Source organism: Trachymyrmex cornetzi, unplaced genomic scaffold (assembly GCF_001594075.2).
Source record: "Trachymyrmex cornetzi isolate Tcor2-1 unplaced genomic scaffold, Tcor1.1 scaffold641, whole genome shotgun sequence".
In the NCBI taxonomy this organism is placed as follows: domain Eukaryota; kingdom Metazoa; phylum Arthropoda; class Insecta; order Hymenoptera; family Formicidae; genus Trachymyrmex; species Trachymyrmex cornetzi.
The window spans coordinates 291,220-304,019 of record NW_017299961.1 but is presented as its reverse complement, the minus strand read 5'-3'; the positions used below and the strand labels follow the sequence as shown (position 1 = coordinate 304,019).

At 36.5% G+C, this 12,800-nt stretch overlaps 2 protein-coding genes across 2 annotated transcripts in view; both read left to right on the top strand.

Annotated features, from left to right (window-relative positions):
- gem (transcription factor CP2 like gemini) overlaps positions 1-12,800 on the top strand; it is a gene marked incomplete at its 3' end in the record, with an annotated part of 37,001 nt that continues 24,201 nt past the window's right edge. Inside the window, exons 1-3 of the mRNA XM_018516569.1 lie at positions 1-232; positions 8,304-10,489; positions 11,626-12,571. Of these exons, the coding sequence (XP_018372071.1) occupies positions 12,434-12,571 (138 nt within the window). The remainder of the gene's footprint in view (positions 233-8,303; positions 10,490-11,625; positions 12,572-12,800) is intronic.
- LOC108766951 (probable inactive tRNA-specific adenosine deaminase-like protein 3) lies at positions 3,452-4,729 on the top strand. The gene has a single exon (XM_018516540.1). The coding sequence runs from the start codon at positions 3,452-3,454 to the stop codon at positions 4,727-4,729; it is 1,278 nt and encodes a 425-aa protein (XP_018372042.1).

Sequence of the window (12,800 nt, the reverse complement as noted above, 5' to 3'; positions counted from 1 at the left end):
CTACATACCACAAAGAGACGCGAGCCGTCGCGACGACGCATACGAAGTACCTCCGGCGCGCAATTCTCACGTGTGTTTCGACGCGTTTCCGGTTACTGTTGGTAGCACAAATTTGCCGCGCTCAAGGAATACGATTTCCGGTGTGAACTTGATCGTCAGAGGCCGGGGAAATATCAAGAGGAAACTAGGGCGTATTTTATGCGGCCGTAGCCGCACCGCCGTGGAGCAGCAGGTAAAAATTCTTCGAATAAAGTGCGTGCGTGCGTGCGTGCGTGCGCATGGCGAACACGTGGCGTCTCGACGGCGCCTCGCGGATGCGACGGGCCATCGTTCCGCATCGATGCAGTTCCGTTCTAAGCAACCATTGACAGTTAGCGTCAGCCAAGCTTAACGATCGACATGTCGCAACCCAAGGCCGTGGAGGACATGTTTGTCGCTCGAATTCGATTGCTCGAAATCGCTGCAGTGCGAGATTTCCCGCTCGCGTTTGAACGACTCCCGATGAACGACCTTGTCCTAGAAAAAGAAATGACAAAATAAAGAGGAAATTTAAGCTAGATTTTCCCCGGAAATTTGTATACCGCGCGTAGCCGCGTCGCGACTCTCAAAACGGTACTCCGCGACGTCGAGTGGACTCCGTTTACTCCGCTCGCTTTTGCTGTTCGCTTTTCTGTTATGTAAGGATCACGCTCTGTAAATGTGCAATCTTAGACGCCATCTTAAACGAGCGGTGCGACTCGTGCCGGAATTCGAATGCGCTATGTTTGCAAAATTCTCATTATCTATTGCTCGATTTGAAATATTGCGGAAAAGGACAGACAGTTTGTTCAAAATAATCTACAAGTTTTCTCTTCAAGGAAAACTGAAGTCGATTAAGTTGCGTTTAATTCAATTATCTATAGATATTATAATTACGGAAAAATAAACGTCGTATCGATTACTTGTCAATCACGGTACAATGTCAAACAATGATCTTTTAAGATCACTGCTCACGCTTAGTTTTACAAAGCGTGATTCTCATATTATTTGTCCATTGGACAAATAATCCTTTCCGCACTCTAATAGCACAATTTATTGGTACAATATTGACCCAGTATATCCCCAATGCATGTCAATAGTTAATCAACGTATTACCAATGAATTGTACTACATAATTTTCTTATAAATTCTTATCATTTTTTTATTTATCTTATTCCTTGAGATTTAAACGATATTGTGACAAATTAAATCAACACACATTGCGACGATGATTGCAAAAAAGACACATCCTAATAAAAAAACTTTTATGAGCATAGATTAGATTATAAGCCGATAACAATTATATTTTTTGAATAACAATTATTTTGTATTAAATAGATTAGATTATAAATTGATAATAATTATTTTTTATGACATGCACTGTTAGATATCAAAGGAGCAATGATAACTTAATCACTCGAATTAAAAAACATTTTATTTTTAATTTCAATGTTAAAATGTAAATCAATCCATTTCTGTGATTGAATTGCTTAATTTTAAAATAAACAACATTCATATTAATGTATGCATTTAATTAGTAAATAACTATTGACTAATAAATGTTAGTCAAATTTAATACATTTATGGAATTAAACTGTTTAACTCCATTGTTTTAGTTAAATTAATGGCATATTGAATAGGAGTAGTGACGACCTACAGAAAAATGATTTAAAATAATTCAAATTAATTTATGATGTCAAATTAAGTATAATATGATATTATAAATTTAACAGTGTATAGTACGATGTTGAAAATCACCATGAAAATTTATTAAAACCACAAAAGATAAATCAAAATCGGGTATTTTTTATCATATAAATAACGAAAAGCGTCTCGAAAAAAATATACAGTACATTATCTGTAATTTAATCTTCTTTTGCATTACGAATGATGGCGACAAGATAATTCGCTTCATTGATAGACTATTAAGTTAATTAAGATACGAATCTAAACAATAAAATTGCGTAGCGAATTCTTCCAACTGTGCGACGTTTCTCGGATTTCCAACGGTAGAAAGTTTTATAATTTTTTAACTTGTATACGGAAGATGCGTATTATTACGGTATCACGATATCTACTATCAGATGACTGATATATCGTGCAAAGTAGGTCTTCAGCAGAGTAGCAACTATATGTGTCACTCATGCGTGCACAGTTTTCTGAAAATCGAGATTTTGCGTAAAAATTTACCGAGTGCCAATTATTTATCAATCGCGTGACGCGATGCATACCGACTTTCAACTCTGTAAACTGTACACGGGAATATAATATGTTACACAACCAAAAGACGTAGGAATTTCTTTACATAGGAATTTATTTACGTGGCGACGAAGAAAAAATAATATAAATTAATAGGCTATCATGGCTCGCCTATTAATTTATGTATTTTATATTATTTCTTCTTCAGTAAAGATCTCTTCATAAATGTGTATTCTTGATATTTATTTAAAAGTATTTTTACGCATCTCAATCATATTTCATGCATTTCACGCATTTGAAAAATATATTTGTTGGAACTTTAAGCAGAGAATATTTACGTTAAAATTAGATAGTTTCGTTGACGGAGACGTTTCATTATTATGACGTAATAAATGACAGTGCTATCTCTTCGCTACGATTAGACTTTGACGACCACACGTTCAGCATATGTTTACGCACAGTTGAAATTAAAGGAAACTTTGGCTCGAACTTCGGACTTTTTAATGCAATGTCTCGCTTATTCTTCATGCAGACAGCGATGTCATACAATTGCGCCTAACTCTGACAATCGATCCGACCGTGGCCCAAGTTGACAGCAATTTAAAATCGCTTCTACTCCTTCATAAGATGTCCCGCGGGGTAATTCCGATTATAATTAAGATCCATCCGGCGCCATCCGGATCAAGGATCAACTCCGTTCTTTCCTACTTTCGCCGAAATCTCATCGATATTTATGATCGTCACACGCGAAAACATCCTTAAGGCACTCTCGTAATCGTTCGATATTTCCAAGTATTTCCGTGTTGATTTAGGATCTTGTTTTCATCACATTTTACAAATTTGCATGCCTTTTTATATTATACATCTACGTTTGGAAATTTTTAAATATATATAGAATCCAAAGAGAACTTTATATATACATATAATTCTATATATTTTTTTGTATACATAATTATATATAATATATTTCGTCCTTCTCTGTACTTATAATACTACACTTAAATTACAAAATATAACTTTATAAAGATGAATAAAATAATGTGTTGAATACTGAATGTACGAACATTAACATTGTGTAAAGAAACAATCTTGGAAATAATGGTAAAAAAATAATTTGCATGAGATAAAGAGATAACGATAAACTCTTTCCAATGTTCAACAGAACGGTGTATCGCAAATATCACCGAGAAATCTTCTAATGATAAGTGAAGGCAGCGTCTTTTCAGGGTGGAAGATGACGTCGCCAAAAAGTGTCAAGGCACGCAAGACGGAGACTGCAACTAGAAGCTGGACGGCGAAACCGATCCTAAGCTCGGATTTCACAGAAGCTCCTCCGCTGCAGGAGGTCTATGTGGGCGTTTTGAAACAACGGAAGGACACCTCCACCGCAATTAAAAGTATATCTACCATTTTGCCGGGATTCGCTCATCTAAAGCGCTGTTCCAACGGGAAATTGCTTTTGGCTCCGCTTCATTCGGACGAATTGTCACGTGAGAAAGGCCACGATATTTCTCTCGGTGAAAATCAACTTAAAACTCAGTTGAAGGAGAGAGGATTCGATCTCTCTTTGCTGGAAGAGAAATTCCAAATGACGAAGGTGCCAGCCAAGGCGCCAAGGACGAAGATACAGGCCAGCGAAGCTTCGAAAATCTGGCCGGTAAATTTCCATCCTGATCAGGCAATTGAGAGTCTAATCGACGGCTCGATCTTCAACGAGGATTGTTTATACGCAATCGAGCGAATCATGTCATTGGTAATAGAGGCTGCCAGGTTGGAGGCGGTCAGCAATGAGCGCTGTACCGGCGCCGCAGCGATCGTCGATCCCGAGGATGGAAGAATCCTGGCGGTGGCTGCCGCGAAAATTGATAGACATCCTATGTGGCATGCCGCCATGCTGGCGGTGGATCTTATTGCTAGACTTCACGGTGGTGGTGCATGGAAATTGAACGATGAGGAATGCGAGGAATGCGAGGAAACGAAGAGACAAACAGATGTTATCGAGGAAGATAAATTTGGCGATGAAAGAACAGATCCAAATATTACGACTGAAAATCAGATCTCGAAGAGGCTAAGAAGAATCAAGAGAAGATACGAAGAAGAGACACCGCTCTGTTATCCGAAATCTCTAGCTTCGCTAAAGTTTCCGGTTCAAACGTCCCTCGAGACGCAAATTGTGCGAAAAGGGCGCAGAAATAACAGTGCCAAAATCGAGAATTCGAAGCAAAAGGAATGCGAGGATAACGCGAAGAAATGCGGACCGTATCTCTGCACGGGTTATTGGGCATTCCTGCTGATGGAACCGTGTCCTCTGTGTGCCATGGCATTGCTGCATTCCAGAGTCGCGCGAATTTTTTATGGTACGGCCAATCAAAGTGTCGGAGTTTTGGGCTCCAAGACGATTTTACATACGGTACCAGGCCTAAACCATCGATACAGAGTTTGGAGCGAAATCCTGGAACGGGAGTGTCGACAAACAGTGGAAGAAATCAATGCTCGCAGAACTCGCAGCTGAATAACAAATTCGACGCGGCTCTATTGTGAAAGATAATAATACTCTAAGTGGCTGCACGGACAATTGATCATCGCAATCTCCGGGAATAACTGATGATATTGATGTCGCAAAACCGGACAAAACAAAAAGGAGTGAAACATATTTTGTTGTTACTTGACATTCTCTGTTTGTTTGTTTCTTGTTTATAATTTCTTTTGCGAATTATGTTATTTATACATTATACAGGTGATATTATAATGACATTTTTATCATATATTATTTCACTTGCATAACATATTATGCATTCATCCGATGCCATAAAGAAATAAATCCAATAATAGAAAGCGCAATTATGACACCTATTAATACATACATCACGCGACTGACTTCTTCAACATTTCTCTCATGATATTATTCCAAAAAAAGACTATCGAATTCATTACTTAACTTAAGACTGTTCACCAACGACTACTATTTTAAATTGTAATTTCCGAAGTGAAAAAAATGACATTTTTTGCAAATTATATTTGAATAGAATTATTTTTCTATAAAGCAATAGTTGCAATCGATAGAGAATAAAGTTATAAAATATACTGAAAATTATCTTCTTGTCTTGAAGCAAAATTAAAAATCATATTTATTTATATTATTAATTTAACAATTTCATAGCTGTGAACATAATTGATTTTGTTTTTTAGTTATGCATGATTCATTTTCAGTACTCTCGAATCTGTGACTAACGACGTGGTATCACGCAGCTGTCTTATCGAAATATATTTAATATTGAAAAATATTAAAATATTTTACAAGAATTTTTTTATTGTATATTTTCTTGTTCCTGACGTCACAGTTTGTGGTAATAGTGTAAGTAAACGATTTTTCTCAGGAAATTTATTAACAAATTATTTCATAGATTTATCAACGGTGGATTATTACTTCGATCCACCGATTCTGCGACAGCAACTTAGATTCTTGCATGCTGCAACCGGTTTTATAATTTCAATCGAAAGCAGCACGGCGCAAAAGACTACACATGGTATGGACGTGCATTCGGCTATAATGACTCTCGATATATGCGTGACCTTGACGCATTGACGCGTGCATATGCGTCCGCATCTGCTGTCGCTTCTGGGTGTGCACCAGTGTGCACGGCGAATTAACACTTGTGTTTACTGACACACACTATGTGACGTTCCATCATTTCCCAAAGATTGTGAAAATCATTTCTGTATACCTATTCTTTTGTCTTTCGCTCTCAATGTCAGAGCGTATCCTTCAATGCCGGGTTTTGAAACGACTGGGCCATAGCCAAGATATTTTTTACTCGAGGTTTCCAATAGACTATTTTAAAAGAGAGAACTCAATTTTTACTCGATTATAATAAAAAATTGGATTTCATAACCAGATTACGAATTGTTCTTCAATCAATTTCGAATCATTATTTATTACACACGATTTCGAGAATCGGTCCATTTCGAGAATTGCTTCTTTAATGAAAATGTAAATTGCCGTAGGGTTCATGTATCCATAATCGACAATTGTAAGACAGGCCCGAACGTTACACTTCAACATTCATTATTCGATAGCACAATTCATTTTGCGCGCACAATCATAAATCATCGGTATAATTTATGCGCGTCTAGTCGTTTAACTCTATGCTTCGTGCCGTGTCATCAAATCGTTTAATTCAGAGGCAAATAATCATGTTTCTCCACAATAATATACAATCTTATTTGTCACTTATTTTTTTCTCGTACGGATTTCCCAGGCATGTTCACTGCAATTATCTCTTTACAAGAAATACTGATAATGAGCACATGCAGATCGACGATGAATTTGTCAAAGTGCTCGTGGGACAGATAACATTTCCAAGTTGTAAGATAACATTGATATATAACTTGATATATAACATTATGTATATAAACAGTTTATAATAAATAAAATAAAATTCGATAGATTTCACGAATCGCTCAGGTTTACGTATACAATTACGTACAATTTTATCGATAATACAGTTTAATGACACTTGAGAGCACAGCGCAGTCTGTGAAAAGTGCAGACAATAATTAATTAAGAGACATTTATTTGATGTTGTTACGTCAGTGACTAACATATCTCAGCAAAGCGCGTCCTACTCGTTCCCATAAATAGGCATTACACATTTTCGACGTGTCAAGCAGAAATAGTTTGTACATATATAGATATTTATACAGCTGTTTATAGTTTGGTCATTTGCATAAATCAGCATAAATATTGGGCCATTTTATTTTAGTGTTTTGACACTGGCATTTATTAAAATAATGTTAATCAAATATAGATATATATTTAAGCAAATACTAATAAAATGAATTTCTTAAAATTTAAATAATTAGGAATTAATAACTAAAAATTATAAATAATAAATAATTCCTTGTTGCAATAATAATAAAATATCTAAACGTTGAATTCTCTCGATGTTGCAACGGCTTGCAACGGTTATTATGATTTTACGCCAATCTTTTAGATTTTTATAATTTCTAATGTATGATTCGACAACATTAATGTAAATATAGATCCTCTCCTGCGGTCAGGAATTTTTGTGTTAAATAAAAAATAATGATGCCCATCGTGCACAACTTTGTTTATTACAAGTCAGGTCGTGACTCGTCACGATAAACTCGGACGAGTTGAAGCAAACGTTGTGGTCGTTGATCTGAAAGAAATCCGAATGCAAAGTACAAAGCAACATTAAGTCTACAACGGGAGGGTTTTAATGATTAAAAAATATTGTTAGGCTATCTAATATCTTTGAAGGGATTATTATCTCAATGTATATTTTATAAAACTAAACACTTTTTTCCTATACACTTTTGGCAGCAAGAATTTTATATGTACTATATAAAATCTTAAAATTTTGTGAAAGAAAATATTTAGATGTTACCAATCTTGAAAAAATATATTTTTTATGTAACTATAGGAATAAAAAAAATGATATCACTAGGGTGTGAATTTTGTCACATGAATAATATGAAAACTACGTGACACACTAATGCCGCTAATGGAGATATTCATCATTTTCCATAGAAGATGACACATGATCTGCACAGTCGGAATTTTTTTTCTTTGACAATATGCAAGCGCGTTCGCAATTCTAGGAATTGCTTGAGTCGCTATAAAGCGAGTAGCGAGTACGCGATGGTGACCCTGCGGATTGACATCGATCAACGAAACTACAGCTGATCCATTCCGGAGGAGAGTTGCTCGATTGTTCATGAAAAGAGAAGAGGAAGAAGCGAGAGAGGTGGACATGATGTATGAAAAAGTCGTGAACTACAAATTGTGACACGAAGAAAACATATCATGTTTATACTGTATAATAGCTGATGAAGAGAGCTACTGGAACAACAAATGATGATTTTACAATGAAAATTTCATATATTTTATATGAGAAAGCTTTAAATCTTGAAAAATGTATTTTAATATGACATGTTATATTTTAATTTAATGTAACGTGAATTGTGTGCCAAAAATAATAAAAATAAATACTTTTACAATTTTATTTGTTTCACTGTCAGTAGTGAGGTCATGAACATCGCTGTCACTTTTATTGTTTCAGATCTTCTTCATCAAGTTGATGCAGAAATAAAACACACAAACAGGAAAATTTCATGGTAAATTGAGAAAGATCGAACACGAACGATAAACAGTGTTAGATTTCTTCAGCAAACAGAGCGCGATCGGGCAGAAGATCTGATCGAGAAGTAATGTCCTCGGGAGACATTCTTTGAACAACCGGCACGTGGCAGCTCTGACAGACACATCGGCACCGCATCGTGACGTTCAGAGACGATCAGCAGAAACCGCGCGCGGAACAAAAGAGAGCCCGAGAAGCGAAATCGTCTTCTTCCAGACGAGCGTGCAGAAGGAGGAACTTTCGAGGTCGTGCTATGAGAAAAGCCACGATATCAGAGATAACGTTTTGAAATTAATTAATCCGCGTGGCAAACAGGCTCGTCGCTCTTACGACGTGTCTGTCGAGACGACACTGGCAGTCGTAATCGTTGGCTGCCAGTTGCATACTACGTCAATTTGCGAAGTACCGCGGCTGGCCTCATTTTCGCGTCGTCGAATAGTTCTGTCTTAGAATAGATTCTAATATCTCTAGATGACCGTGGAAATTTTCAGTGTCTTCAGCAACGAGACACGTAATTCGTAATAATATACATTCCTCCGATGATCATTGTTGTGACGTCTTAACTGATAACTAATATAAATAAGCTTCTCGCAGTTGCTCGCCTCGAATTCGCGACGTTTGCAACCAGAAGATAAGTTGAAGGCTGCGCATCTTCGAGATAAATTACTGGACTATCACAGCGAGTTCAAAACTGCAAATGATAAATTTAATTCGTACGTAACGCAAGAAGAGAGTTTGTGAGGCATTAGAATCTTCAGGTGACAAATTGCGAATTTGCAAGACGACGTGATCAGCACGAGACAACGCTAGAGGATAAAGGAAACGCGTCTCGTTGATCAACACTGAGTGGTACCAATTGAGAGTCGACCCTCGAGAGTGGAGCTTATTGGCCAAGCTGTTAATTCCTTGAAGCACGGTTGGATTGGATCACTCGTGGACATTCCAGAGTTCGCGTCGGGACCGCTAGGCAATCTATCGACTACCGTCTTGCTAGCCGGACTTCTTTTCCCGAAGAAGATCCGGAACTTTGTATTCTAAAGCTCAACAAGAAGGATTAACTGTCTGTGGATTTTTAGTGATTGCTCACTGGAGAACGTATTAAGCAGTTTAATTCTTAAGAACGAAGAGGGAAACATTTAAATCAAAGTGAAATCAAATTATCAGCAGTGAAGAAATCTCAAAACAACGTCATACTTATTAACGCAAGAGGATCATAAGGTGCTTCTCGACATTGTATTAGCGATTACAAAGAGGAAGATTTTGACCACATTCGAGATTCTCGACGACTGAATGGCCCACATTTACTGGCTGCTACTTTTCGAAAGACTCTGATAGTGTCTTTTTGCGGAGTAACGGCAGGGATACGATACTGAAAGAGAGAAAGACGCGGGCATATCGTCAAGAGGGTTAAGCCTCTTTGGTCTTACCAGGAGAGCCTTCGCTTTGCAGATTGTTCTTAGAAGAACCAGATTTCCATTCGCCACCGAGAAGATTTTGGAACGTGGTGAACGAAACTCGAACTTCCATTGACGTCATTCACAAGAGGCCTCGTTCATTTCTTCCTGGCTTGGATTCTTTTTTTAGACGGCACCATGGAGCGAAGGATCATGAAAATGTGGTGATAACGGTCAGGCGGAGGCCTCCGATATCCAAGACACTATCCAGTGTGTGAGCCATAGTCGTTAGAAAGCAATCGAAACATACGTAACGTTGAGCCTATTCAGAAATTTCGGGGACATCCGCCAGTTAGAATTTTTTGCATTTTCACGAGAAGCAGATTCTTTTGGACAAGGATTACTCTCTTGTCTTTAACGTCTCTGACTGAAATATTGGGAATTATAACAGCACTACAGCTGCTTAGACGCCAAGGAGGCGTAAAAGTTTCGAAACATCAAAGCTTCGACTTGATCTTCTACAGACGCAAGATCTTGATAAGATAATTAAGGTGTGTCACGCGGATACTCGTTTATCTCGGGAATATTTTTGGATATACAGAATTGACATTCTTTTCTTTCGTATTTCGTTGCAATATTTTTTCACACGATTCTTATCTAAGGTGGAGGAGATACCAGGCAAAAGGCATCGATCGTTAAAACGAATAGAAGAAGGTTTGTAAAATATTAAATATAACATAATATTTTTTTTAAAAACAAGATATTAAAAATTATATATGTTTAATTTTATATAAAAAAAAAACTTTAAGAGAAATTTCGCAATTATGAAACAATATAAGCTATGGAATATTAATATGATAAAATTTCTCTATTATGTAAGAGGGAATTTAACTGTAATTATAAATCGTCGTAAATTATCTATTAACTTCTAAAAACATGAAACAATTAAAGAAGCTGATTTATACAAAAAAAAATCGATTATCGCGAAACCACTTTATGCTTTTGCGTCGGTCACACATAGCTTCAATTGATGTCAAACAGTGGCAAGTTATTCTGAGAAACAGCTACAATCTTTTTGTTACTTAAACTTTATATGAACATTTAATGAACGCGCTATTAATCACGGAATATAGAAGTATTCGATTATTGAGAATGAACATCTATCGATCAAATGACTAATCAACATAGATTAGGTATATTGTACAATACGTTAAACACTTGTTTATGATGTTAAAAAGCGCCATCATTATTTTAAGAAATGATTTAAAAGATGACAAATTAAAAACATTCGCAATTTTTATATAAATTTTTTCATTTATATGATCAATGTTATTATTTTATTTTTATATATTTTTACTAATGTTTTTTTTTAAGAATAAAACATATTGTGTTTCTTCTTGAATATGTTTTTAATGCTTCAAATATGCTTTAAACAGTACTATAAAAAAAACATATTTAAAACATATTAAAAACATCAATTAAGCATGTTTTAAACTGTTTAAAACACGTTTAAAACATGTTTTTTACCAACCCTGATATTTTAATGTTATAAATTTTAACGTAAATTATCTTTTGGTAAAGGATATTAAATATTAAACATTTTATATTTTAAATAATTGCGTAGATTTGGAACAGAAATCTACGTCTCACAATATATTATAATTTTTTTTATTAATTTGTGACGTGACACAGTTAACACGATTATTATATAATCGTTATTAAAATTTTAATAAACAGAATGTAGCAAGATTTGTTATCTTGATACATTATTTTAAATGCCAAACGAAATAATCAGCTTGTCAACTGAGTGTTATTTTTACTTCCAAATTAATCATATATGTTATTCGCAGGAAAAGGTTTTCCGCCGAAACGGCAGCAAAGCTTCAGCACAACTAAAAACAAAATGCGTTGCAGCCAAGGCGTGGCAATGATATTCAAGGACGCGTTCGTCGTCTTTTCGCGTTTTTTGTCACTGAAATCGCGAGGCTGTGCACTCTTGGAAACACACCGGCAGCGTGAGACCACCGGCATCAAGAAACTGTACAACAGCTTCTTCGTGATGTTCTAAGAGTGGGCGTATCAGCACGCGTACTCGGCCCTGATAATCACCGGCGGTCGGGTGATGCACCGTGTATTTCCGGGCACATCGAAGATCTGGACCAAGGGGTACCTATAGGGTGGACGCACAGCACGATCTGCAACAGGCATGAAAGACACACGTGGTGAAATGGAATGAGTGCTTATTGCGGCTAGAGAACAGACAGTCGGAGACGAAGATCATCGATTTGTGATTTGAGAGCAGCGTGGACTCGTCGCCTTTTACAGAATCGTCGCCAAGAAACACAGTCACCAAATTCATTTTCGCATATACATACGCATAGCATGTAAAGTAATAAAGTTATAATTCATAAGTCAAGAAGTCGTCCACGTCTTCTCATCCTTGAAGAGAGGGATCTTTTGGCGCTAGAGAATTGATACTTGCCGACGGAGTCTCTTTAAGGACGATTGAAGACTGGTACCCTTGGTAGATCTGAGATCAAAAATTAATATATAGATATTTCTTATCCGGAAATCGCTACAGGCAAACCCGTTGGTGTCGCAGTACGTAGATTGTAGGCGATAATTAATTCGATCACGTATGCTCTGAGAAGCTGTTGAATGGAGCTGCAACTCATGATGGATGGTGGCGCGGAAATCCTACACGGAGCGATGTGGTTTTCCAACACATCTCCGTCATACGAGCAATTGTCACCGGTTCGTCCAAACAGATGTGACGTTGTAGCCAACTCTCAACAGGTATGTGGAATAATTATTTCTCTTTCTCGTCAAATTTATTCTAATAAAAATTCAAATTAAAATACAGGAGCTACGAGTCAAAATATATTTATAACAATGATAAGAGTTAATGATATACATTGGTTATGTATTAACCTGCATGTTGGAATTTGCGTATAATAAAATTAAAAATTAAATTACAATAAACTGCTCAAATGATAAAATTCATAACATATACACGATAGAAACG

Bases quoted from the DNA above. Each gene is read 5' to 3' on its own strand.
- LOC108766951 (XM_018516540.1), top strand. From the start codon at position 3,452: ATGACGTCGCCAAAAAGTGTCAAGGCACGCAAGACGGAGACTGCAACT.